At 54.6% G+C, this 26,616-nt stretch overlaps 8 protein-coding genes and 1 non-coding gene across 9 annotated transcripts; 7 read left to right on the plus strand and 2 right to left on the minus strand.

The window, feature by feature from the left end:
• Nucleotides 1–170: 170 nt before the first annotated feature.
• C7974DRAFT_433752 (putative cellulase) lies at nt 171–1,718 on the minus strand (the record flags this gene model as incomplete). The annotated part of the gene is made up of 2 exons (XM_046144939.1): nt 171–1,305; nt 1,657–1,718. The coding sequence occupies 2 exons, from the start codon at nt 1,716–1,718 to the stop codon at nt 171–173; spliced, it is 1,197 nt and encodes a 398-aa protein (XP_045996786.1).
• A 1,699-nt stretch (nt 1,719–3,417) lies between these two features.
• On the plus strand, nt 3,418–3,496 carry C7974DRAFT_t71. The gene has a single exon. It is a non-coding gene; the product is annotated as a tRNA-Gly (tRNA).
• An 814-nt stretch (nt 3,497–4,310) lies between these two features.
• On the plus strand, nt 4,311–5,684 carry C7974DRAFT_179058 (uncharacterized protein). The gene is made up of 3 exons (XM_046136322.1): nt 4,311–4,446; nt 4,498–5,050; nt 5,108–5,684. The coding sequence occupies exons 2-3, from the start codon at nt 4,558–4,560 to the stop codon at nt 5,431–5,433; spliced, it is 819 nt and encodes a 272-aa protein (XP_045996787.1). The 5' UTR covers nt 4,311–4,446; nt 4,498–4,557; the 3' UTR covers nt 5,434–5,684.
• Nucleotides 5,685–7,083: 1,399 nt separating this feature from the next.
• C7974DRAFT_335323 (uncharacterized protein) lies at nt 7,084–9,231 on the plus strand. The gene is made up of 2 exons (XM_046139172.1): nt 7,084–7,511; nt 7,560–9,231. Exons 1-2 carry the CDS (start codon nt 7,485–7,487, stop codon nt 9,135–9,137), a joined length of 1,605 nt encoding a protein of 534 aa, XP_045996788.1. The 5' UTR covers nt 7,084–7,484; the 3' UTR covers nt 9,138–9,231.
• Nucleotides 9,232–10,213: 982 nt separating this feature from the next.
• On the plus strand, nt 10,214–12,461 carry C7974DRAFT_453554 (uncharacterized protein; the record flags this gene model as incomplete). Its single annotated transcript, XM_046145875.1, has 7 exons — nt 10,214–10,417; nt 10,466–10,906; nt 10,959–11,000; nt 11,049–11,454; nt 11,502–11,576; nt 11,627–11,716; nt 11,769–12,461. Coding segments are annotated over 7 exons (1,596 nt in total), but the record flags the coding sequence as incomplete, so codon positions are not given.
• Nucleotides 12,462–12,523: 62 nt separating this feature from the next.
• C7974DRAFT_393665 (uncharacterized protein) lies at nt 12,524–13,692 on the plus strand (the record flags this gene model as incomplete). Its single annotated transcript, XM_046141798.1, has 1 exon — nt 12,524–13,692. A coding segment is annotated over exon 1 (752 nt), but the record flags the coding sequence as incomplete, so codon positions are not given.
• Nucleotide 13,693: 1 nt separating this feature from the next.
• C7974DRAFT_393667 (thyroid hormone receptor interactor 12) lies at nt 13,694–19,811 on the minus strand. Its single transcript, XM_046141799.1, has 5 exons — nt 19,315–19,811; nt 19,197–19,267; nt 14,373–19,142; nt 14,176–14,325; nt 13,694–14,124 (listed from the first exon to the last, which is right to left on the minus strand). Exons 1-5 carry the CDS (start codon nt 19,599–19,601, stop codon nt 13,928–13,930), a joined length of 5,475 nt encoding a protein of 1,824 aa, XP_045996791.1. The 5' UTR covers nt 19,602–19,811; the 3' UTR covers nt 13,694–13,927.
• Nucleotides 19,812–21,006: 1,195 nt separating this feature from the next.
• On the plus strand, nt 21,007–22,776 carry C7974DRAFT_393669 (uncharacterized protein). The gene is made up of 3 exons (XM_046141800.1): nt 21,007–21,268; nt 21,325–22,103; nt 22,156–22,776. Exons 2-3 carry the CDS (start codon nt 21,491–21,493, stop codon nt 22,416–22,418), a joined length of 876 nt encoding a protein of 291 aa, XP_045996792.1. The 5' UTR covers nt 21,007–21,268; nt 21,325–21,490; the 3' UTR covers nt 22,419–22,776.
• A 590-nt stretch (nt 22,777–23,366) lies between these two features.
• C7974DRAFT_412852 (glycoside hydrolase superfamily) lies at nt 23,367–25,943 on the plus strand (the record flags this gene model as incomplete). The annotated part of the gene is made up of 1 exon (XM_046143683.1): nt 23,367–25,943. The coding sequence occupies one exon, from the start codon at nt 23,367–23,369 to the stop codon at nt 25,941–25,943; it is 2,577 nt and encodes an 858-aa protein (XP_045996793.1).
• Between the last annotated feature and the right edge of the window lie 673 nt (nt 25,944–26,616).

Here is a 26,616-nt window from a genome sequence, read left to right on the forward strand (position 1 = left end):
ATAAGAGATCGAGACACTGAATTAAATACGTTCTATCTTGTGCTAGATGCCTCATTTCTTTCTACTTGAGTACTAGTAGACACGTAGAATAAACCTAAGTGATAGAGCGCTGTAAGTGACCACAGAGGCAGTTGCTTTCAGTACACTGCCACTACTATCTTATCCACCCATTAGTTGCAGTATTGTTGTCCTGCGGCAGGGTTGATTATCCCAAGCTTAATAAAGGTAGCATAATCCCAGTAGTCTCCCTGGACGCCCTGTCCATCTACCGCGACATTACCAAAGAACTTTGCCGTCCAATAGGCACTACCCTGCGTAAATTTTCCAAAAGCATATAGTCCTGTGTTGAGATTCCTTGCACGATTGACAAATAGGTTGTTTGCTGCAGTCTGGATGGACCATTCCCCAACAAACACAGGGAACTTACCGTCTCCAGCGGAAGCTTTTGCGTCAGAGCAGATGTCTTTAGTGACAGTGTTGGAGTCAGCTGGACGTCCAGCAAAGTAGTAGTTGTGGACATCAAAGACTAGGTTCGTACTAGCGGGGAACTTAGGCGACCAGTATGCTTCGCCCTTGAAACTACCCTGGAACATAACCGGTATCTTAGCTTGGACAGCTTGGACTTTGGCGAGAACTCCATTGATATATTTCAGGGTCCATGCTGCCCCACTCTCAGTCAGAGCTGCCGGTGTGCCAAAGGTTGAGAAATCAGGGTTGTCGACTGGCTCATTGATGGGCTCCAGAGTGTAAGACTGAGGGCTTCCAGAGTTTTGGATAAACGCAATCGCTGCGTCCACTGCTTTGAGGGAATAGTCCAGATTGGTTTGATTATTGAACCATCCAAACCGGCCTTCCCCTTCCCCAAATCCCATGCCATTCACGCCTCCTGGGAGAGAATGAATGTCAACAATAACATGCATCTTGTGTTTGGTGATAGCGTATGTCGAAATGGATTTCAAGAAAGAAAGCTGGTTGCCCGAATAGAACTGGCTTCCAGGGACCTTGACCCACGCTGCATACGTGGTAGGTATCCTCAGAAGCGTGATTCCATTGGCAGCCAGACTGTCGATGTCTGCTGGCTGAATAAAAGTTGCATAGCGACGCTCAAGAACGGGTCCACACTGAGACCCAAGTCGGGCACAACAAGTCCATTCGTCAGTTGTGTCGCCGCAGTTCGCGGCCCAGAATGCAGGGTCAATGACTGCTTCTTGGGCAAGCCATCCGCCAAGATTGATTCCAGTGGCTTTGAAGGTCTTCCAATTTACATAGTCGGTTTGGCGCTTTTCGATTGATGAAGAGAGAGCGCTGGAAAAAAGATACGAGAGCCCAAGGAAGAGCGTAGTCAAACGCATCCCGAATGGTGGTTCTGACTCAATGTCAGAAAGCTGGGCAGTTTGTTAAGCTAAGAGGTTTGTTTGATGACTTGAAGCTTGCAATCAAAGGAATACGCTGAGATCTATAGATTTTATATCCATTTCCTGCCAGCACTTGCACTCAGTATCGTTAGTTAGTCTTGCTGCAGTACCCCAGAAATGTGGGGTAAAAGTTACCGATTTTGGTTTTCGGATCGGTCCGCCACGCCGGTACTCCAGTATGCAATCTACGAATTGCAGGGGGGTCGTATGTGCGATCGTGTAGTGGTAAAAGAGTCCCCACATCCCGAAGTCTCCAAGACTGAGAGGAAGCTCCATATCCCGACGTTTGAGAGTGAGCTGCATGGTCTCCAGCTACACGACCTCCCGTCGGCTAAAGACCCTACATGATGCATTGCTCATCTAATCCTACCAGAAAGCGGCTTGACATGTTGTGAAAGGATGGGATGGGGCCAAACAGGTTGTGTATCATTGAGGTGTTCTAATCGCTATTATTCTAGCACTGGCTCGGACTGGCGAGGCTGAGCCTCATATTCAGCTCTCGCACGATGTACAATTCCAGCCGTGAGCCAAGCAAATTCTCGGAGTTTGCTTCATCTCACAGTATCACGCACTGGTAGTGAGCAGTTACATAATCTGGTCTACGCATGTACCTCGACGATGTTACCCAAGGAAGTGGATCCTTGTATCAATTTAGTTAAAAAGCCTGATTAACAGCTGTCTCCGTCTCTCGAGGAGACAATCGTCCAGCATCGTGAAGTGGAGCACATCTCTGCGAAATTAATAAATCTTTTCAAGCCTGACATCGGCTAACGCTCTCCACCTCGGTGTCTTCGACTTGACAACATCTCCACGACGTCTCCGGACTGTACTGAGACGGTGTACAGAATTGTGATTCAACTGGATGCTGATCTTGAGGTTACGTGGTCATTTTGAGAGCTCGTCTGTATTCGTAACCCGATCAGCATTCCGACATATTTCAGCTAGAAGGACCTACGTCGACACTGCATCATTGTAAGTGGATACGAGCACACAGGCCAGTACTCGTATCTGAGAGTCTCAACTCAGATCTTGCATTTTATCTGACAAGGAGCTCTCTTCCTCCTGAAACCACATTTGAGCGTTGACTTTTCATACTAACATAAGATGTGCACCCTCTTGGGAGATAATGTGAGCATGTGGCTCCAGGAACTGTGAAGACACGAGTCATTTGTTCAGGCTGAGACAGACATGGAAGTGTAGCCCCCAACTGACAGAGAACATCTAGATCGGACGCGATCACACCGGCAAGGAAGAACGTAGCCCTGACTATCCTTGAGACCATCATGAACACAAAATATGGCAAGACGAGTGACAAGGACTGACACTGTTGCATTTTACATCGCAGATGCTCTCCTACAGGCAATCTATGCTTTGTACACATGTAGGAGATTCTCTTGTTGCGGTGCTCAAAACTTATACTGACAAGAAGAGAGAGCCTAGAAATATCACTGACACGACGACTCGAGAAAGCACTACCCCAGACGTCATTGCAGAAGACGTTGCACGGATATCAGCGACCCAACATCACATGCGGAATCGCTGTCACGATACTTACCCTAGTTCTAAAAGCTGGTATGTGGGCGTAGTATGAGATTGTATTGATACTCAGCTTACAGATACCAGGAACGTGTTTTCTATCCGATGTCCATGGAGAAGGATTTCAATTCCGAGAATTTGAATCATGTACAGCCCGTGACAAACTATATATTGAACAACACATACAGTGCTTACAGCTTAGTCACGTTCTGCAGAGCCCGCTGCTTAGTGGACCGAAGACGGTTTAGTATAGCAATATCATGTTGTATGAGCCCCACATACCAATTTTCACCGCCTTGCAAATTTTCGTTGCGGAATGAACCCCACATTAACCTTTCATTGTTGATGAGATGAGGTCGTTAACCGCTAAGATCAGTCTCGTAGTCATTTTACGTGTGATGTATTCAAGAATTTCCATTGTCCCTTCATCAAATCAAATGAAGTGTCTACTTCATCCTTCACCTCAGCTTCAGTGGTTTAGTGGTAAAATTAGCCGTTGCCATTCCAGTTTCGGCTAGCCCCGTGTTCGATTCACGGCTGATGCAGCTCCTAGTATTTTTTGTTGCCGTGGTGGTTGTGATGGTAGTGGTGGTGATGGGGAAAAGTCCTAAGCGAGTCTCAAACGAGTAGGCAACCAAGTCCAGCAAGGCATCTCACCTCTTACGTGTTGTAGCTTCTCTTCAATCAACATTGTGGGTTGTTCCAACTAGGCCCTTGTAATACAGGTGACGGTGCCTACTCCTTATAGATTAGAGGAAAAACCAAAAAGCAGCAAGCATTAACAGTGGCTTTTCTTTTTACATACTATTCGATGTTATCTCCGCTGTTCTCAAAGATTGACCACGTACGTATGTACCTACCATAGTATGCCTTGTCAAGTTGATACTGCCCTGTGCCAGTGGGGCTGTTGAAATGCCTGTCCCCCATCTCGCTCTCCCTCTCTCTGTCACAATGGAACTCGGCAGTCTTGGAAATGCTGGGCTTCTACATTATTCGATATGAATGGTCAGGCCCATCCGCCTTTTCCGTTCATTGATGCTCCAAGGTAGGACTCATTTCTGGTATCAGTTAAGGGGATATGTCGCTCGGGATTATGAGGGGTGGCTGATGAGACCTGCCAGAATGTTTGCAATCGAGAAAGCACAGCTCAGCCACGATACTAGCTAGAACTTGTTGCAGTGGCTGAGTCGTTGCTTTGCGGGAAGCAATTTCAGGGGCTAGATGATAAGCATTTGCCAAGACACCTTATTTCTTTCGGCCCGTAGTGTGGGCCTAGCGGGCCTGGAATCTTGAGGCAAGCGCTAGTAGCTGCAACACGAGCTTCATCCGAGTCACACCCCTCAATCATGCACAGTCGCACAGCGCCTCACAGTGGCTGGAGCATCCTGTTGCGTAATCACGAACCCGGGATTTGGAAGTGCACGGGCTGGTGGAGGACGTCACAGCTGAAATCGCAATGCTATTTGCGTTTGCGGAGCGGCATGCGGCGTGCTAGGTATGGGCCAACGCATGTGGATGATAAATAGCGCACCCTGACGATCTTGTTGCCGGGCAGTAATCTATCCACTTCTCTTCGCAGACTCCATCCACATCTCTACACTTCACAATGGGTTTCCTGGACAGCATTGTAGACAAACTCACGGGCGGGCAACAGGACCACGGGCAGCAGCAACAGTATGGCCAACAACAACAGTATGGCCAGCAACAACAGTATGGCCAGCAACAGTATGGCCAACAACAGCACAGTCAACAGGGTCCTCCACCAGTCTCTCCGCCTTGGTTCGCAGAGTGGGCTCCCCAAGAAAACAGGTGGCTCTTCGTGAATCAGCAAACCGGCGAACGCACATATCAATATCCGGGTCCTGGTAACCATGGCCAGGGAGGTTATGGACAGCAGCGCGCCTATGGGCAAGAGAGCTATGGTCAACCTCAAGGCTATGGGCAGCAGGGAGGCTACGGTCAGCAGGGAGGCTATGGTGGTGGCTACCCTCCACAGCAACAGCCTGAGAAGCAGAGCAGCAATGCCTGGAAGTACGCCGCTGGCGGCGCTGCTGGTCTCGTCGGCGGTGCGATCTTGATGCACGAGGCTGGAAACATCAGTATGTCATTCCAATACTACATATTCTCACCACGATACTATGCTGATTAGCCCACAGAGGACGGTTTTGACGAGTTCGGCAACAAAGTAGAAAACTTCCCCGAGAACGCTGCGAACTGGACAGGAGAACAGGTCGGCAATGTCGAGAACTTTGGTGACAGCGTTGAGAACAAGTGGGACAACGCCGTCGACGACGTCGAGAACTTCCCTGAAAACGCTGCGAACTGGACAGGTGAACAGGTCGGCCACATCGAGAATTTCGGCGACGATGTGGAGAACAAGTGGGATGGTGCTGTCGACAGCGTTGAGGACTTTGGGGATCGCATGGACAACGCATATGACGAAGGGAGGGATGAGGCGAGGTACGATGATGATGACTACTAAAAGACCAGTCAGCTCTCAAGTCAGATGTCATGAAATGCACATTTAGCAAGTTCGTTTCGCTTCGCTCTGTATTGTTCAGTTTGTTGACGCTAATGTGTTTGATGTGTTGGTTAACGGGATTGCTAGACCATGATATACGTTCCTCGCGATTACAAGTCATCGTTTGTCCTACGTCGACACAGTCAGCTAGTCCAAAAACAAAACGATCCTCAGTCTTCCCTTTCGATTCGGCGCTGTCGCAATCGAGAATCTTGGATGCTTGACAGCTTTGTATCTCATTCTCAGTTGCGTCTGCAAAGAAGCCTCACTTGCGCCATCAAGTCAATTCGGTGGGCTTTTGTGGCGATTAACGAAGAAGTAGATTGAAACATCCCAGTGGAAGGCTTCATTAGGCCGTTTTTTTGGCGACATCTTTTGTTATCCAAGATTTTGTACACCTGCTCTATCACGTTTTCGGCGCCGTCCGCGTGTAAGCTATGGTGGAATTACCACACGACCGCGTATGCCCAACCTGCTCTTGTACTTGGTATCGAGCTTTCCTGGTCTCTGTTTTACTCCAGAGACTACTTGGCCACAACACATACGACCCAGGTTGTCGCCTTGGGTATTTGCCTACTCAAGTTGTAAGCTGCTGCGCCATTGTGAGCTCGATATCACCAACAAAGCATCACGCGATGCTTTCCACTTTCATAAAGAGGCTGTTATTCACGTTGAAGAGATGACCATACGCAATGATCATAGTCGATCACTGAACAAGATTGAAATAGTGCAGTTTCACGTTCGGATTCGTAAATCCTCGGCGGAGATGGCTGCCATCAAGCGTGCTGCCTCTTGCAGTGAATTCCAAAAGGGCAGGCAACCGATTATCGAGATCTTCGGTGGAATGTAGTTCTTTTTTTCGTATTGTCCAAAGCTTAGCCGTGTGCCTCATCACACGGTACTTCAGGCCGGTCGAGGAATTCGATAACAGGCGAGATATCAACATCTTCGTTAGTATCCAAACAGTCTCATTCTTGATATCGAACCTCATGCCGATCTAGACGCTATGGTTTATCCAACACCACCAGGATCCAAAGTCGCTTTTCTAAGCTTGCAGACAGCAAGAGTGATGTTCTAGCTTCTGTGTTATCTTTGACTACATACCGAGGAGCATGACAACAAGCCATGAATCATCGCAGATATGCATCCTTGCAGTGATGTCGTCTCACCGTACTATAGAGCCACTGCAAAGTTTTGGGTGTACGTAGGATGTACGAAGCTATCCACTTGTACAGCAGACCAGCGTTTTTATAAAGACTGTTTTACGGGTTTCCTGTTCCAATTTCATTTCTTCGTCCCCTTCTCTTTCTTCGTTGCATGTATCACAGCGTAGCCTCTCGTAGTCTCTTTCCTCGGCCTCCAGTTCTCACGTTGCGTATCGATTTGCTCAAACTTGGACGTAAATGTTGCGGCAGCAGCAGCATTGATTTTGGTGCTCACCTAATCTGCTGTACATATTGGGAAGATCTGAAAAGTGAACGCGCGAGTAATCTTAAACTTGAGGACTGTGAACCATCCCCCTTTAAGTTTGAGAGGTTTACGTAGTGAATGGATATTACCGCTATGTACAGTTTGTCGTGACTGTGTTGCGTTATGCACCCAACAACGGATCGTGCCTCTAGTGCGCTTGTGTATGACGCACTCTTCGGTTCAGTCTTGGATGACGTTGGACATCCACCAAAATCGCAGTTTCCTGAACCTCATCAAAGGCGATGCTCGAATGGTTATTACCTCCAGCCAACATGTTGGTAACACATTTCACTTGAGCGCACGACGCCAAGAATTCATTGGTGTATTTTCGACCCCTCTTCCACCGCGTGGGCCCCACTTTGATCACGCCCAAATAAGACGTGACTACCGCGACAACCGCACGAGGGAAACGCAGACAGCATCTTTCACCTGATCTGTCGCCTTTCGAGTTCTGCGTCTCGGTTGAGAGACACTGTTCTAGACTACTCGATCCACGAGCATGCAAATTACGAACATAAATAGACACCACTACAAAGTCAAAGATGGATGACCACCTGAGCATTCTTGAGGTAATGGCGCGTGGTTATTATCGCACCGCTTTACTAACAAGGCCGCAGCAAGAATATTGCCCACCAATAGACCCCGCCCTTGTTGCTGCATTCTACAGCGACTTCGCAAACGCGCACGATGCCTTAGAGCAGACTAGGGAGCTACTCGACCCGATCAAAGCCTCCGCGATCGCAGAACAGGCCACTGATTTCGACGCGTCGGGCAGCAGTGGGGGTCCCGTGCGCGACAAGCCCATATCAGATTTGGATTCGAACGCGGATACGTGGGCGACGCGTACGACTTTGACGGATGCAACCCATCTCTCCGGTGACTTCGCGACACTTAGCGTAGACGGGCGATCGGCAGAAGGTTCTGAGGAGTCGTGGGAGGGAGGCTACTACAAGGACACTGAGCAGTTTGACACAAAAACTAAGGAGCAATTATTGGCAGATACGTTCCCAAACCTGCGCCCAGAACTGGTGGCATACACATTGAAGAAATGCAACGACGACTTCGGCAAAGCGACAGACGAGCTGCTGAATCACGCCTACTTTGAAGATGCAAGGATTAGCCCGAGCGAAGAGGCAGGGCCGGTCGCTAAAGGCATAGACGCCTTTTTTGAGGGCCATCACGTTCCACAGAAGAGCAAGAAGGGCAAGGGGAAGAAGAAACAGAAGCTCTCGCTGTATGATGTGAGCTCCGCCGACTCGTCTGGGACAGACATGTCAAGCCCCGCTACGCCAAATCGCTGGCAAAACAGCAGCCGCGATGTAGAATTCATCACAGCGCGCACGAAGCTCTCGGCGAAGGTTGTCTCCTCGCTGTATCACGAAAAGGCTGCGTCACTTTCAGCCACCATTTTGGCCTTTGTGAACAAAGATATGAAGGCGCACGAAGGGCAAGAGCCGGAAGCCGGCAGCGTAGTAGATGCAATGGCATTGAATGCTGACTTCCCTTCGATTGGGTTGAACCAGGCCGTTGCCCTCGTACGTTTAGCCGACGGCTCGCCGGACAAGGCGCGGGACATGGCTAAGGCTTTGACCGAACAGCCTGCGAGTGAGACTGGCGGCAAGGGCGGGATCAAGCTCGACTTCAGGTACGCGCCTGTCAACCTCGACGACGATGCTCCTGTAGCAAGCAAGCTGCCGGACCTGCCATCGTCGATTCGGCCTCACACTACCGCATCGGTAGCATTCCGGCGCAACGAAGCATTTGACAAAGCGGCAGCAGCTCATCGCCGAGGTGGTTACATGAAGGCAGCCGCGGGCTACTACGCGCAAGAGGGCAGGAATTACAATGCGAACGTAAAGGTTATGAACCAAGCTGACGCCGACGCACTCGTCGCGCAACAATCATCGTCCACGATACTCGACCTTCACGGCGTCACGGTGGCTGATGCAACAAGGATTGCCAGGCAAGGGACAAATACGTGGTGGAACTCGCTGGGCGAGAAGCGTATTGCTGAGTACGGAGGTGCACGTGGAGGGGTCGGCAGTTATAAAATTGTTGTCGGTCTGGGCAGACATAGTGCCGATGGCAGAGGCAAACTTGGACCTGCAGTCGTGAAAGCACTCGTAAAAGAAGGCTGGAAAGTTGAAGTTGGCTCTGGCGAGCTGCTCGTCACCGGCGTGAATAAGCGAAGATAGATGAGCCATTGGTTTGGACGTGAAGATACCCAATAGATAGATGACCGCACATACCGGTGCAAACTTGACGAATTGAGTATTGCTGCTACATTACAACCTTCGCACTCGGGCACGAAGTGCGGCTTTGCCTGAGGACTCTTCCGTTTCAGACACTCTCACGCTAGCGTTGCCGCTAACGATGAACCTTCTTTACACCCACCATCGATCACGTCTTTGCCCCATCCCTCCATCTCATGTAGCCCAGACCACCCTCAACAAGTCCGACATCACGTCAAAGAGAGGTTCTCACATCTCATGTAGCAGAATTGTTCGCTCCGGTGAAATATGTGGGGTTTCGAAACCAAAACGCGCGGTTTCTTCGGAGATCCTCGCCGCCGCGCTGTCGTTTCATCAGAGCTGTGACACGAGACGCTGCACTACGGTCGTGGAATTTCAAGGCTGAACATTTGTTCCGGTGGGATTGACAATAGATGACGATGAAGTGTGGCTGAAGAGGTGGACTTGAGTGGTAGATGACAGCACTTCTCTATAATCGAGTTGCCGTCGCGTGCAAGACTTGGGGAGAGATCGAAGTGAGGGAGATTTCTACGAGATCAATGCGCTTGGCAAACGTCGCTCCTGGCTGTCGTCAAAGAGTACACCCCTTCCAACATACAAAACATACTTCACAGCTTCTTCTTGCCCACCAGATCTTCACGGTCTACCCCAGGAACCTCGCCTAGTGCTGAGCCACACTGACAAGCAAACAAGCTTTCGCTTTGCTCTAACAGTGGATCCTTAGTAGTCCACTAACTTGTTTGACGATCCATAGCGGCAGGGTTACAGAGTAGACAATCCGCAACCTGTTCCGCAGCAGCAGCTTGCCTCAGCGCATCTGGATCTACATGCCCTCCAGCACGCATTGCTGCAGCCTCGCAATTGGATCGCTGCCCATCGACTGATGCTCGAGAACGCGTCAACATGCTGAGACCGGGCGGGTGCCCCGTATCGGTCCTACCCCATGGAGGCTGATATATATGGCAGACTCGACTCCAGTGTAGGTGTTCTCTCCAGTTCGATACTCATCAATCATATCCAAAGTCAAGCTCTTTGGTCCTCTCTCTTCATCTTATTTTCTTGCTGCTAGCCGGCATTCTATTATTATTCTAGATCCCACTGCAGCGCAGTTTTTTTACATTTCAAACTACAATATGAAGTTCGAGACCTCTCTTGTCCTGGCCACTCTGGCCGCATCTGCTGTCGCCGCACCGGCACAGCTCCACTCTACTAAGAGATGGGTTGTGAGTTCTTTTCTTTCTACGGCTCTTGTGCACGCTGACATCCCTTAGCAAACTGATGGCACACCAAAGATGCCCGCACACTTCGTCTCTTCCGTGCGCCAGATCGCAAATGAGAAGCTGAGGACTAAGCGCCAGCTTGATCAGCTTCTCGGAGCATTGACTGGTGGCGCTGGAGGCGCTGGAGGCGCTGCCGGCGGTGCTGGAGGTGCCGGTGGCCTCGCTGCCCTCATTGGAGGAGCTGCTGGTGGTGCTGGTGGTGCTGGCGGCGCTGGTGCTGGTGCTACTGGTGCCGGTGCTGCTGGTGCCGCTGGCGGAGCTGCCGGCGCTGGTGGTGCTACTGGTACCAAGGGTGCTGCTGGCGGAGCTGCTGGCGCTGGTGGTGCTACCGGTACCAAGGGTGCTGCGGGAGCCAAGGCCTCGCCCTCTGCTGCCGCCGGTGCCAATGGCGCTACAGGCGCGACAGGAGCTACAGGCGCTGCAGGTGCCAATGTAAGTCTTGCTCGTTCTTGGACATTCTGAACATAACTGACATGCGACGAAGGGTGCTACAGGAGCAACTGGAGCTACAGGTGCGGGTATTACCGTAAGCAACGATCCAAAACTTCTGCCCAAGCTGTACTGACTTCCCTAGGGTGGTAACAACTCAACCTCCACAGCTACAGGTCAGCAGGGAACTGGCGCTCAACGTGGAACCGGCGCTCAGCAAGGAGCTGGCAACACTCAGCAGGGTACTGGAGCTCAGCAGGGCACCGGTGCTCAGCAAGGCACCGGTGCTCAACGGGGAACTGGCGCTCAGCAAGGCACCGGCACCGGCAACGCCCAGCAGGGTACCGGAGCTCAGCAAGGTACTGGTGCTCAACAAGGTACTGGTGCTCAGCAAGGTACCGGCGCCCAGCAAGGCACTGGTGCTCAACGGGGAACTGGCGCTCAGCAAGGCACCGGCAACACTCAGCAAGGTACCGGCGCCCAACAAGGAACTGGCAACACTCAGCAGGGGACTGGCCAAATTCAGCAAGGAACTGGTGTAGCCGGCCCAGGTATGAATATCTTTGCCTCGGACTAAGGTCTTTCTAACAAACAATAGCTGGAACTGCTGGCCCAGCAGGAGCCGCCGGAACTCAAGGTACAGGTGTTGCAGGCACTCCGGGTGCCACTGGCCGTAAGCTTTCAAGTTCCGCTTCTCTCAAGGCAATTGCTGATATCTTCTAGCTGCTGGCCAGACTCCTACTGCTCAGACCCCCACTGGTCAGCAAGGAACAGGTGTTGCCGCTGGACAAGGCCAGGCTGGCTCTGCTACTGGTTCGTAATCTTCGCATTGATGCTCCAAGATTATTTGCTGACATGTCAAAAGGCACCAACTCGCAGACTGGCACTGGCGCTACTACTGGCACTGGCGCTACTACTGGCACTGGCGCTACTACTGGCACTGGCGCTACTACTGGCACTGGCGCTACCACTGGAACAGGTGCTACTAATGGAACAGGTGCTGGCAGAGCTACCGGTGCAGGTGCCGCTACTGGTGCAGGTGCCACGACCGGTACAGGTGCCACGACCGGTACAGGTGCCGCGACTGGAGCCGGCGCAGCCACCGGTGCTGGAGCTTCGCAGTCGGCCTCAGGAGGCAAGAAGAACGCGTCGTCTGCCGGCAGCGCTGATTCCGCCCTCGCCGATTCTCAGGAGGAGGATTAGATACATGGCAAAAGGCGAAGACGAGCTTGCACGATTGAGCCAATGGCTTAGCAGGCATTGCGAGGCCACAACGAACTCCAGCGGGGAATGATGATTGGCTTCGAAAAACGGGGTTGGAGCTTCTACACAAAGATAGATAATCACTAGTACATGGCACGGAATAGGACGCTCGCTTGACACTAAGATCTGGACGTTGATATGTGCGGATTTAATGTACATAATATGTGAACAGGAGACAGGACGCCAATCGCTATGCCTAACAAAGAAAAAACAAGAACATCCTGATGGCCCAGCACCAGACTCCCCCTCCATCCTCGCGCAAACCATCGCTCTCCTCCAAACCACCCTCGGAGCCCATCAACCCCCCCTCCCTCCTCCCTCAACCCCCTGACGTCCCCCCCTCCCCTCTCACCGATACCTCTCACCGATACCCCTCCCTCGCCTCTCCATGCCTCATAGTCTGACTCTGATACCCCATCCCCTCATCATGCACAGGCGCATACCCCTTATTCTCCTCGCGCCCATCACGATCCCGCCCGCTCATATCCGCGCTCCACGCGCCCTCCTCGTCGTCCTCGAGCTTCCCGTAGTTGGGCCCGCGGCGCTCGAGCCGCGGGATAAACGTCGCGGGCTTCCCCGAGCGCCGCTTCTTGATAAACAGCAGCACTAGGATCACGAGGAGTACCAGGATGCAGGCGCCTGCGATGAAGATTATCACCGCGACGGTGCCGGAGGCGGAGGTGTCGTTGCGGGGGAGGAGGGGCATTGTGGTGGCGGGCTGCGTTGGTGGCGTTCGGTGGGTGGGTGGTGTGTGGTGTGGTGTGGGCGTGTTCAGTACAAGGCGTTGTCGGTGTCGGTGTCGGTGTGGCCGCAGCAGACGCTTCGAGCGGGTCTATTGTCTCGCGGAGATGGCTACGAGCAGCAAAACTCTCCTCAGTCGCTCACGCTTCTCCAGGAGCAGAATCGGCGAAGTCAGAAGCCAGAAGTCGAAAGTCGGAAGTCGGAGCTCGAAAGTCGGATCGGAAGTCGAAATAAAAGGTAAAAAAAGCCCAGGACCAGAGACACAGAGACAGACACAGATAGCGAGACAGCGACGAAAAAGACACACCAAGACCCTACAAACCCCCCAGGCCCGGGCCCGCCGCGCCCTTATAGGCACCGCAAAGGAGCGTCTTCATCTCGTCTGGAGAAGCGCACGAGCTACCTGCTGTGCTGCCCGGTGCGTCCCCACTGTATGTCGCGCCTGCGCCCGCGTCCAAGCTCATCCCTTTCCTGGAATCATGGCCATCGGAGGCGGTGGATGGAGGTTCTGCATCTCGATGTCTTATTGCATGTCTCAACTATTAAGGAGAAAGTTGTTGGGGTTCATTCAAGTACGTCTGCTGCGGTGCGCAGGCGCGACGTTTGGCTCGATGTTGGGCTGGAGGCGGACGTTGTGTAGCGGTCTACGAGTCGGCGCCCCCGGGCTAAGATTAGCATGGCGATCGCGAAGCTGGGCTCCACTTTGGTCTCCACTGCCAGCAACCCGATGCAGCGCAGATGCGTGGCAAGGAGACTGTTGTTCACAAATTCACGGTACAAACTGATCTCAGAACGAAGAGTCGGTGATAGCAATATCCTGCCAGTCTACGTATGAACTACGAACTACGAATTTCAGTCTCGCTGGTGGGGAGAGACGCCCGAACTACCTACAATGCATAATCCCATCTGTCTTTCTTGTGATGTCGTAAGGCCGTAATTATGCACCCAGAAATGCCCAAAGAAACATTGCTAACAAATTCTGCAACCTATGCACCATGATACGCACGTACAGTGAGCTATCTATGAGAGATGGAAAGCGCCCTGGCCTTCCTTCGCCGCAACGTTCAGCTTCGCCCGCAGCACGTCCAGAGTGCTGTAATCCGGCATCTTGAGGTAGTTGACGCAGGTCATGACCGAGGGGAGGTAATCATCGGAAGTGTATGGTGGTTCTGCTGGCTTGCAGACAACGGTGAACATGGGCGTGAGACTCTTGAAGCCTGTAGTCATGTCAGTACTGGGTCTTCAAACGGATCGTCAGTGTTGCTTACCACCAATGGGGAGCTTCGGGCTACCAGTGATGAACTGGAGGAAGTCTCGGCGCTCCTCTGATGTGTACTGACTCATGGTCGTGAGGAGATTGCGGACGCTCTTACTGTCCAGGTTGAAACCGTGGTCGGCCTTGATTGAGTCCATGAGAGCTGGGTCTGGTTAGCCTTGTCTTTATTCTTGGGGGTCAGTGACTTACTCTCGAGCGACCAATCCTCGTCATTCCTACCAAACAACATGACGAGCTCATCCGGCGTGAAGGCCCTGAGCGCGGAGTATGGGAACACCTCTGAGAACCCAGCACCGAAGGCATCAATCTGGCGCTTGACTCCTGAGCCTAGAGTCAGGTCAAGCACCCGGTCGACGTATAGGCCAACATTGCCGATGTTGACTGCTATATGCGCACCATTTTCGATCAGCTCGATGGCGGGGTAACCGGGCAATGTGAAATCGAGTGCAAGGTCATCGACAGTGCAGTCATGGAACCGAATGCTCTGTGCGGCCTCGGCTCGCTGCTCCTCAGTCTTGTCTTGATCTTGATCAATCTGCTTTTTGGCGTCTGCGAACATCTTCAACAACCGCAGAGACTTGGCAAGGTCTTCGTCGACGGTCCTGATGGTTGCAAGCGAAGGAGTGATAGCTGTGCTGCTGCTGTCGCTGAGACGGAATAGTGTAGGGTTGAAGGACACATCGATAATGCGCGAGTCAAGCATTGATCGTGCAACAAACTTTCCAAGTACCTTAAACATCTCAAGCTTCTTCTCGCCGTCCTCTGAGGCAGCTTGTTGCGTGCTCATCGGGGCCGGGAAAAGCCCTCGCTTGCCGAAAGCGTACTCGTCGACGCCGTTGGAGTCGTTCTCTCGCCAGATCTTCAGCTTCTTCGTTGAGAACTCTCGGGAGACGGTGGAGTAGAACTCGAGGGTTGGCCCTAGACCTGTACCGACCTCTTCAAAGTACTCGACCTCCAAAACGCTTGGGGAGTGTCCGTAGAGCTGCATCACCTTCATGGCGGATTCTAGGATCCTAGACCTGGAGATTCTAACTTTTTGGCGCTGTAGCCTGCCGAGGAAGGGACGCTCATCGCGATGGCGGTCATTGCGGGTATCGTTCGCGTTCTGGGTGTTCTGCCAGCGCGTCATGCAGCGAGAATATCCGAAAGAGGTAGACTGAACAAAGAGATGCCGCGACTCGAAGGGAAACAAGAAAGGATAGAACCGAGCAAGATCCTCACTCCAGCTTGGTAGGCAGTTGCTTGCTACAATTAGAGGTTCTTCGAGTTGACGATTGAGCTTAGCCGTGAGCTTTGTGTTCACAAATGCCGAAAGTGGCTCAGCGTTGAGCTTGATCTGATCCTTGAAATCAGACAGAACGTCATCAAGGTGTGAGTTCAACCCATGGAGGAAGTTGAGTAGGCGAAGTATGCCCGATGTGATGGGGTGGTTGTCCAAAGACGCGGGCATGGTTTGACCTCCAGCCTTTGATTCTGGCGGAGGAGTTTGTGCAGATGCCTCGCTTGGAGGAGGGCCGGCTACGCGCTTGAACTTGATGGTGTGAACGGCGTTCCATACTGTACGCTGCGACACGTCCAATGCCTGCGCTTGGTTGAAATGCACAACACGGTAGATGGTTGTATCACTCGAGATTGGCTGGTCGTTCACGCTAAACTCGATATGCCAGTCCTGCGGCGTTGACTGTACTGCAGCAGCGTACGATAGACTATGCCGCAGAGCAGAGTCCTGCAGCAGTGCGGTCAAACGCGAGGCTGGGGTGCTCAGGCGATCGGAAGGTTTCGCTGATGGTGTACCTGGAGTTGGTGTAGCGATGCGAGTGCCGTCTTCTTTGCGCGCTGTAGCTTTGCCGGTGGACGCCACCTCGACACTAACGGCAGACGGATCGGGCTCGTCGTTGTCGAGCGCGTCCTCAAGCTCATTCTCGAGCTCTTCTTCCAGCTCATCCACAATAGCATTTAGTGCGGCATTCTCGTCCATCGAGTCCTGATCGGATAAACGCTCCTCGTCTGCGCATTCAAGTGGATCCTGGCTGCTGCTTGAACGAGCTTTTGGCGCTGGTGGTGGCGGCGGAGGAGGTGGGGGTTGCGTCTGTTGGCGTCGGCTTGAGCGACGCGTCTTCTCTCGCGACGCAGAGCTGGGACCAGCCTCAGTGTCGTCATTTGACCTCGACTTTGATTTTGAAGACTTCTTTGATGGTCGGCTGGCGGACTCGCTGGGGGTCTCTGGTGGTGGAGGTGCGCGTCCTTCCGCAAGAGCTTGCGCGTACGCAGCAAATTGGTCCCTCGTCCTGCTCCCTCGAGGTCGATCAGCGACCTGCATGCGTGGTCGGAGGTAGTCGTCCAGCGCCTTGAACGTCGCAATAGCATGTATGGAGACCATGATGTTGCGATACGATTTAGGTATGCCGGAATCATCTTCTGCGACGAGCTTCAAACGGAGCTGCTTCGCCAGCATGTTTGCTGCACTACCGCGACCATCATACGAGTTTTGGTGTACTGTGATGACTTCAAAGTGCTCGGACCTGCTTAGGAGGTCCTGCAGCTTGCTCACTAGCACGCTAAATGGTGTTGCAGGGGATGCGCTGCTAGCGGTCTTGTTTTTATTCTTGTTGCCGACACCCATGAATGCCTCGAGGAACAGTGATCGCGGATCTGTGCCTCTCGACGGGCTCTCGCTCGAGAAGACATCTAGTAGGACATCTACAATCTTGGACGACTTCAACTCGTAGCTCGTTATGCTTTCGAGAGCATCGCCTTCGAAGTATTTAGCTAATTGAGCAAACAACTTGGAGTAATTATCTGAGTCGTCTTGTGATGTGGAGTTCTCGAGAGCTTTTGCAAGCGACTTCAGGTCGTCCAAAACTGCGGATGCCTTCTCTCGAATAGGCTTGTTGCTGTCCTTCTCGTGGATTTCGACGAATTTCTTCGCACGCATGGTGATGATATCATCAACATTGGGGAGCGGTGGAGGATTTTGATCAGACGAGGAGGATGAATCAGAGTCGTCGTCATCATCCTCGTCGTCCTGATTCCCAACATTGACTTGGTGGTCATCGTCCCCGTCTTCCTCATCTTCGTCGTCGTCGTTCTCAGAATGAACTTCTACATCCATAGCGTCGACAACTTCGAGTTCTGCATCTTGGCCTGGTGTTGGCACTCTAGGCGCACTTGACTCCGGGGCAGCTTCAACATCGACCGCCGACTTGGAGTCCTTGGTACGGACTTCCAAGGCCTTGGTGGGGCGGCTGGCTAAAAGCGAAATTTCCGCGATGACGCCTTCACGGTAGAACTGGTACCTGTAGATAGACTCCAGGCGTTTCAGTAACAGTTCGGCTGCTTGGAGAGCATATGTGACCAAGGTAGGGTGATCTTGCTGTGAGAATATCGATGCGAGAAATGATGCATAAGGCACAGCACGCAATGCTTCCTCGAGAATATCGGTGTCGAGGTTCGAGAGCATCTTCAACTGAGCAGTGAGGACCTTCTGTCGCACGTTAAGGTTTACCGTGCTCGAGTATGCGTCGGTAAGAGTGGGAAGCAGTATGACTGCAAAGCGCTTAACCTCCGTCTTGCAGCCCTCGAAGAGGCCAACACGCTTCTCGTTGCTGGTCTTTTTGATATCAGAAGACAAAGGTAGATGGCTTCGCCCAGGGTAACCAGCATCAAATAGAGCATCAATGTATGACAGCCCATCGTCCGTAACGTCGGGCAGAAGCTCGCAAATGACGTTGAGTGTTTCGTACACCTGGTCTTTTGGTCGATGAATCAGCGCCTGCATGATGACAACGGAGTCTATCCTAGTAGCAACGTCCTCTGTTCCGCTGGGTGGCGAGACACCAGTCAAGATCTGGTAAAGAGTGTCGACCACATTCATCTTGAGCAGCTCGGCTGACAACTGCGGGCTTGCTTTGGCTGTGTAAGCAATGACCTGCAAGAACATGGTGTGGATGTGAGGGCCGATGAGATTAGTGGTGCCGGGCAGCAGGAGTGCCAGAATCGCCTTCAACAGACCGGGGCTGACCAGTTCTTCAAGCTTGTCTTCCTGGTGTCGAAAGCTCTGGACAATGCGTGACACACAGATGCAGCCTTGCTCCACCACCTTCTGATCGCTGTTATTCAAGATGTTCTCGAGGATTGGCATAACATCGCGGACGGTAGGGAAGGAGTCGTCAGGAATGTTGCGACAACAGTTCGCAGCCGTCGTAACCGCTGTCCTTTGAGTGCTTGTTGCGAAGAAGTCAAGGAACGTCAAACAGGCTGTCAGACCACCCTCCCTTACAATTTGTGTAGGGAACTCGACCGAGATCTTTTCCAGAGTACTCAAACACTGCTCGGCGAGATCGATGAAGTCAATCTCGAGCAATTTCGAACACAAGACCGGCACTGCACCCCCGTACACCACGTTTGCTGTAGCGGCCGGGAGAGCCTCCATGAGGTTCGCCAGGCATCTACAGGCAAGCAGCATAACTTCCGGGTTTTCCTCGCCAGTGAAGTCGTTTGGCTGCATGAGTTTGACCAGCTCTTTCACATATGCGTCCGGGGAGAAATGGCCGGCGAGCATGTCTTCAGATGCCATGAGGAGCACCTCAGACAGATCTTGTAAAGCGATCAGCTGTAAAGACACATCTGGCGACTTCAGCTGCTCCAGTATCCCCCGAAGCCGCTGTGCTGTGCCTGACATCAGGCCAGTGAGCTGTCGTAGCGCGGAGAGACTGTGGTGCGGGTCGCGTCCAAGGAAGCCGCCTGTGAAGGGATCGTGTTCGTCTTCGTCGTCGTCTTCGTCATCGTCTTCGTCGTAGCGAGTAGCGGCGGCACCGTCGTTGCCCTCGTCGCTTGTGTGCTCGTCGCCTGGCGTTGCTGGGTCGTCTTCAGACTTGGCCTCGGGTGCGTCTTCCATGTTTGCGTCTTCGTCGGTCTTTGCAGACTTTCGTGAGTTGCGGCGTGATGTGGAGGGTGTGCCTGCTGCGTGGTCAGAAAGGGGCGAAGGGCACGGATGGTGCCGCGGATTATCACCTTGACTTGAGCTCTTGCGGCCGCCTTTTCCTCGCCGCGACGACTTCTCCGCCACCGGATCGGTCGATGGTCTGCGTGCTGTCAGTGCGTGTCTCCCTGCATGCCGGTCGCGACATACCCAGATGACGACATGGCTGCTTTGCCCTTTGCCTTCCTAGAGCGGGTCGGGGCTGCAGCAGACGAGTTGTCAGGCTCGACTTTGGCGCGCTTAGCACGACCGCTACGCGTCGGCGGTGTGTCGCCTGCCTCGTTTGGCGGGTCTGGGTTCGATTCTACAGCAGGCTTCTTGCGCTTGCGAGAGGTGGCAGGCGTGGAGTGGGGTGGAGGGGCGGGAGGGTTCGGCGGATTCTCGTTGGAGGAGCCTGCTGGAGGCCTCGCAGACGAGCGTGTGACTCTGGACGACATGAGAATCTGATTGTACGGCTAGCAAACGCGATGGCGGGCGCTGCTACTGCGGCGGCAGCGTGGCAGCTCTGGGCGGCGACTGCTGCAGCAAGTTGAGTGCGGTAGAAAGTCGCAGCAATTAAACGAGGATGGTCGGAGCGGACAGTCCCGCTGCGAGCGTCGACAAACGAGCGAAATGTAATCGTACCTGCTGTTGCGCTGGTGGTCGGGGCTTTCACGAGGACGTTCCATAGGTCGCCATGGGCGGGCGTGCTCAAGCGAGTGCGGTGATGCTGCCTGCAAACGCAGTGAAGTGCGGCGGGCGGCTGGACAAGGCAGCGGCTCGAGTCGGCAGGCAAGCGAGTGTGATGCTCGGTAGTGGTCTGCGGCAGCGTAGTAATGGTAGATGTGCTCTCGTGCGATGGGCCAAGCAGCGTCGCAGCCGCGACATCGACAACTCGGGCGCTAGGTAGCTTATCGATTGTGGAAATGACGATCCAGCTCCCAGAGAGCAGTGGACAGCCTAGCGCCAACGGCCTGTCTGTGGTCCTTCTACCTCACGCGTCGTGTGCTGCGCGGGAGACTACGGCTATGGAGCACACGTGCAGCACTGGCACGAGAAAAGGTTGCTGTCTGCGGTGCGTAGAGTGAGACGCACGCCCTGCTCGCCCGGAACGGTCGACAATTCTTGCCGTTTTGGTCAGGCGTCAGCCTCATCAGCCTTGCCGTTCTCTCGCAGAGCCAAGCTGCAGAATGCACATGGAATGCAGAATGGCATTGTTCTTCGTTGAACCAGCCTGTCTTTCCACATGAAGGCTCACACAGAATCTGCATCAGAATCTACTCGACAACAGTAGGAGCGCCAAATCAGAGATCAATCAATGCCCCGGCAGCCTTGTGCAACAGTCTGGTTATGTTGAGCAGCCGCTGCATAACCGCAGCGCCCGTGACTGGAGTCATGCCAGACACGTCTACTTCTCCCTAATCTGATGAAACGCCGTACAAAGCAAGTGCACACGAAAGGACGTCCGCGGCTGCCCCGACTCTAGAACACCATGATTCATTAACAGACGTCTTACGTGACATGAATGTGGATATCAGAGAGTGGCGCTTGTGCAATTCGTCGACTCATTCCCTGCGCCGATTCTTTCGATTTCTCAGCATCCACGGGTCTAATCTCGCGCCGAAGCGCGGACGACTGCGAGGTGGGGAGAAGGCCGACTTTCGCGCTCTTCGCCGCACGTGAGGCTCCATGATCGCGCAATTCCTTGCGCCAAGGCGCGGGAAATAATACCCATGTTGGCAAGTGTTCAGATGCAGCAGAGGTTTCACCTGCAGGCGCACGATTCCGTGCAGCCAGTGGCTTTAGTGCGTTCGCAGTCCGGTAAATGCGGGCACTGGCCCTTGGATCGTCTCGAACTCAAACGACTGCCGCCTACTAATCAGCAGCGGGGATGCCTGAACCGCTGTTTACCTAGTACACCCAGCCTACAAAATGCAGCCCGCCCTCTTCCCTTCTCCCGCAATCCCTCCCTCAGCCCGCCTTGACTACTGCTATATCACTCCCACCCGCGCACCTGCTCGCTGAACTTTGCCCCCACATCCGGAAGTCGCCTAGCCCCGCGTCATACCTCAGCACTCAACCACCACCAGTGCCCTGCAGCCTGTATCCGAGGCACCCGTTTGCTGTAGGTTTGCTCAAACAAATGTCGCTGCGTCGCCCTCAATTAACTCGGCCCTTCAGACCATCTCCTCACTGCACCCCTGCGACTCTGACGCCATTTCTTGCCCCATCGCGCCGCTCACTCTGCCTTTCACCCTCTAACCGGCGAATCCCCGAGCGGAGTCTGTCCCCCGCTGTTGGACCGAGACTCCTCTCAACCATTCACACCTCACCACCCAGCACAATCATGGCTTCGACAACGAACAACGACATTGCGCTCGACGCTGGTTTCGATAATACCGATGCCATGACCCTCGAAACCTACAGATTCCCAGTCGACAGGCTAAAGAAGCAGTTGTCGGACGACAGCAAGACGCCGATTGTGCTTGTTTCCTGTGGGTCTTTCTCGCCACCGACCAACCTGCACCTTCGCATGTTCGAAGAAGCGACCGACTTTTGCGAGTTTGAGACCGACTACGAGGTCGTTGGCGGATTTTTCAGCCCTGTCGGCGATGCCTACAAGAAGGCTGGACTAGCGTCCGCGAACCACCGCATCAACATGACAAGGATCGCCGTGAAGGAGAGCTCAACCTGGATCGGCGTTGATCCGTGGGAGCCGCTCCACAAGGAGTACATGCCCACTGTCAAGGTCCTAGATCACTTCGACCACGAGCTGAACACCGTCATGGGCGGAGTCGAGACATCGACTGGCGAAAAGAAGAAAATTCACGTCGCCTTGCTCGCAGGAGCCGATCTGATCCAGACCATGAGCACTCCCGGACTCTGGGCGCAGGAAGACTTGGTGAGAATCTTGGGTGTCTACGGCGCTTTCATCCTCGAGCGCAGCGGTACCGATATCGGTAAGCCTCTTCGGAACCAGAATTTTGCGGCCACAGTACTGACTGAATCCAGATGATGCGCTTGTCAGCCTGCACCAGTGGAAGGACAACATTCGGGTCATTCCCCAACTTATCCAGAACGATGTTTCTTCGACTAAGATTCGCCTGTTCCGCAAGCGCGGAAAGAGCATTCGTTACTACATCCCTGACAAGGTGGTTGACTACATCTACGAGCACGGCCTGTACGCTTCAGACGACGAGAAGTCGAAGGCGACCGACACTGGAAAGAACAAGGCGTCAGACAGCGCAAGCTCGTCCGCAGTCGCCTCGTCGTGAGCGCCTTCGGCCGTACTACGAAGAGCGACACCGAGACACAAAAAGTCACATGACAGCCATGGACTCACCCCGCATCCCTCTTCCGATCAGGACTGCCGCGCCGATCAAAGCACTTGACGCTTAGAGCGGCCGTTGATCTCATGTAGCCGGCAGTTGGGCACGAGCTACATATTACAGGCATCTCATACAGGGCATCCGCCCGCGGATAAACCAGGATGGGATAGAGGGGCCAGGGCACGCATCGCAGCCCTATATATACGGACTCTACAGGAGTGGAGCGTGTGCATTTTCATTCTTACTTTATGATACCATACAGATGCGAAAGCGTCACCAAATAATAACGATCACGACTACAATTCGAACCCAGGTTTCAACTTGCACGTGATGTGATGTCAGGTCCACCAGCGGACCAAGGCATGGCGCAGATGTGTTCTAAGCACAGCCTCTGGCCAAACGTCTGCAGTCTGCTTGTGCTTTTTGGAGCTCAAATTTGAGCCAATCCTACGACTGGTCGAATCGCCCAGCTCCAAGCAGACAAGACCCGCAGGCCGAGCTCCGTCTCGTCGCGTTCCTGTCCAAGCGTGCCAGCGACTCGCGCTGCCTTGGAACCAGGCTCTGCGGCCAGCATCCATAGCAAGCCCCACCCTGCAAGCCTCACATCGCTCTCCCGCCAGTCGCTCTCCCAAGCCAGCCGCCGCGCAGTCGCAGCCCTCGGCCACGTCAGGCAAGCCAATCAGGAGCAATCACCACAGCAACGGCGCCTCACCCGCCGCGACCCCAGCACCCTGGGATCTCAGGGCCGTCGTACATATGCATTAATTGTCGTTTCGCACTGCATTCCAGCGTTTCTGTGTCTTTTTCCCGTGTGCAACCTCCCTGCAGCGGCACTCCCCAGCGCCACGCGCCCCCGTGCATTCCACCCCGCACCCACGCGCATTCCTCACCCCAATGGCCGACGAGCACGACCCGTCGCAGCGCCGCCCACGCGGCGACGAGCGCCGCCGCCGCCGCGAGTCCCACGGCGAGACCTCTGGCTCGGAGCGCCCGCGCCGCCGCCGCGACAGCGACGCCCGCTCGCCGTACGCGCACGACGGGCGTCGCAGGAAGGGGCACCGCGCGACGGACTCGCAGGGCGAGCTGCTGCGGCCCTCGCCGCGCACGTCGAGCCAGACGCCGCGGGACAGTCCGCGCGCGCACAGGGACAGCCGGTACCAGAGCGACTCCGAGTGGGAGAGCATAGCGCCGCCGCAGCGTCGCAGCAGGAGGCCGAGTACGGCGGAGGGCAACTCGAGGAAGTCGGGCAAGCCGCTGAGTCTGGATGCGCTGGCGAAGCTGGACAAGGAGGTGGCGAAGAAGAATGGGGGGTGGCGTGGGTATGACTACGACGAGGATTATCTCAAGGAGGTAAGGCGCAAGGAGAAGGCGCTGGAGAAGGACAGGCTGCTGGGTGCGAAAGCTGAGAAGAAGAAGGCGAAGCTGGACGAGGAGAAGAGGAAGTTTGAGGAGAGCGACAAGGAGATTCTGGGGGAGAAGGAGAGGCGGAAACGGAGAGAGGCGCGGAGGAAGACGAGGGAGAGCAGAGAGGTCAAGGGCGGGGCTGTGCTGTTGGGCGACCTGGCGGGGATGGAGAGCAGTAAGAGAGCGAGTCGGGCCGAGGATTCGAGGGAGAGGAGACGGAGAGACGAGGCCAAGTACACACCGAGTGAGATTGAAGAGAGGCGGGAGCGGAGACACCGCGAGAAGCAGCGGAACGAGCAGCGCAAGAGACGAGTCGTGAGCGGGCCGTTGGCAGAAGAAGGCGGCATTGACGACGACGAGTACCAGTACATGATGGAGAAGCGCGGTGGAGCAGGCAGCGCGCGAATGATTCTGCCCCCAGAAGGGTATGCGAAGAAGAAGAAGCGGAAGAAGATCATCATCGGCGTAGTCTCGGTCCTCATACTCCTGGCCATCATCATTCCCGTAGGCGTCATGATGTCGAGCAAGAAGAGCGACGATGCACCGCAGGGCGACACATCGGCTGGGCAGACAGGGCCGAAGACTAGCAATCTCGACGGCAAAGACCCAAACAGCGTCCCGAAGGAGGACAAGGGCGGCATCTTCGACCCATGGGCATGGTACGACACGGACGACTTCAACGTCACCTACACAAAAGAGCTGGTGGGCGGTCTCCCCATCATCGGCCTCAACTCGACATGGAACGACGACGTCCAGGCCAACTCCAAGGTCCCGAATCTGAAGGACTCCTTCCAGTACGGAAAGATGCCCATCCGTGGCGTCAACGTGGGCGGCTGGCTCAACCTCGAACCATTCATCACACCCTCCTTCTTCGAAGGCTTCGGCGCCCGCGACGGCGTAGTGGACGAGTACACGCTGATGAACAAGCTTGGCCCGGTCAAAGCGAAGCAGATGCTGGAGGAACACTACTCCTCGTTCGTCAACCGCAAGACCTTCCAAGAGATCCGTGCAGCCGGCCTCGACCACGTCCGCTTCCCCTTCGGATACTGGATGGTGCAGGTGTACGACGGCGACCCATACCTGCCGCAAGTCTCGTGGCGCTACCTCCTCCGAGGCATCGAGTACTGCCGCCAGAACGGGCTGCGCGTGAACCTCGACCTCCACGGCGCGCCCGGCAGCCAGAACGGCTGGAACCACTCCGGCCGCCAGGGCGTCATCGGCTGGCTGAACGGCACCGACGGCGACCTCAACGCCCAGCGCACCCTCGACATCCACCACAAGCTCTCCGTCTTCTTCGCCCAGCCCCGCTACAAAAACCTCGTCACCATGTACGGCCTCGTCAACGAGCCCCGCAACGTCGAACTCGACACGGCGCGCGTCGTAAACTGGACCCAAGCCGCCGTCGACCAGATCCGCGCCGACGGCATCGGCGGCATCATCGTCTTCGGCGACGGCTTCATGGGGCTGGACAACTGGCAGGGCAAGCTGCAGCAGAACAAGAACCTGCTGCTGGACGTGCACCAGTACGTCATCTTCAACGTCGACCAGCTGTCGCTCGGCCACCGCGACAAGCTCAACTTCGCCTGCTCCGCGTGGACCCAGCAGTCGCGCCGCTCCATGGACAAGACCACGGGCTTCGGACCCACCATGTGCGGCGAGTGGTCCCAGGCGGATACAGACTGCACACAGTACATCAACAACGTCAACATCGGCACGCGCTGGGAGGGCACGTACGACACCGGCAACGCCTCGACCTCGATCCTGAAGCCGCAGTGCCCGGAGCCCGCGCGCTGCTCGTGCGGCCCCGCCAACGCCGATGCCAGCGCTTACTCGGACGCGTACAAGTCGTGGCTGTACCAGTTTGCCATCGGGCAGATGGACGCGTTCGAGGCCGGCTGGGGCTGGTTCTACTGGACGTGGACTACGGAGCGGTTTTCGCAGTGGAGTTACCGGCACGGGCTGGCGGCGGGGATCATGCCCAAGCTGGCGAATGAGCGCGATTGGAGTTGTCCGAGTAATGGGCTGCAGGGGCTGGATGAGTTTGGGGGGTTGGAGGAGTTTTACTGAGGGAGATGCCTGGGGGGGGGGGGGGTGTAGATGGGGTGTGGAGGGGGTGTGTATAGATGGGAATTAGAAGGGGTGGGTGTGCATAGACATGTAGCGTTTTCGCAATTCACGATTTTTCACGATAGTCACGCGTGCGGGAGTGTGTGCATGTTTCAGTAGGCCAGTGTGCCCTGTAGAACGTGGTGGAGGGTGCGGTATATGCACTGTTACAAAGTACCGCGTAGCATGGCTTCCACACCCGTTCAACCCTACCTCCCGCCCTCTACATCTGCGCATCCACCCTCCTCTCGACCAAACCCGCCCGCCCACCGCTGGAGTTAGTGTCTGAGATACTGGGGCACGGAGAGGAAACGGGGGCTTGATAACCGAACCCGCCGTCTGCTTCCGCGCGGCTGTCTCTCCTGCCAAATGCCAGTTGGTCGTCTAGGTACACTGTGTCTTGATGGATACGTAAACCTGTATTCAGAACCTCGCTACGTGCTTTGTTAAAGTGAAGATGGGAAGGAGAGTGCACGATGGCGCTACATAAAGAGTCGGACCTGCGGGGTGGACTAGGCTGCTGGATGTTCTGGGGCTGTTCTTGTATGCGGTGTCGAAACTCTCCAGGAGTACGCTGATGGTGGAGGTGGTGATTGAATCACGGCTTTGTGGTGTACTGTTGATGAAGGGGGGG

Source organism: Boeremia exigua, assembly GCF_020726555.1.
Source record: "Boeremia exigua strain MPI-SDFR-AT-0100 chromosome Unknown C7974scaffold_6, whole genome shotgun sequence".
In the NCBI taxonomy this organism is placed as follows: domain Eukaryota; kingdom Fungi; phylum Ascomycota; class Dothideomycetes; order Pleosporales; family Didymellaceae; genus Boeremia; species Boeremia exigua.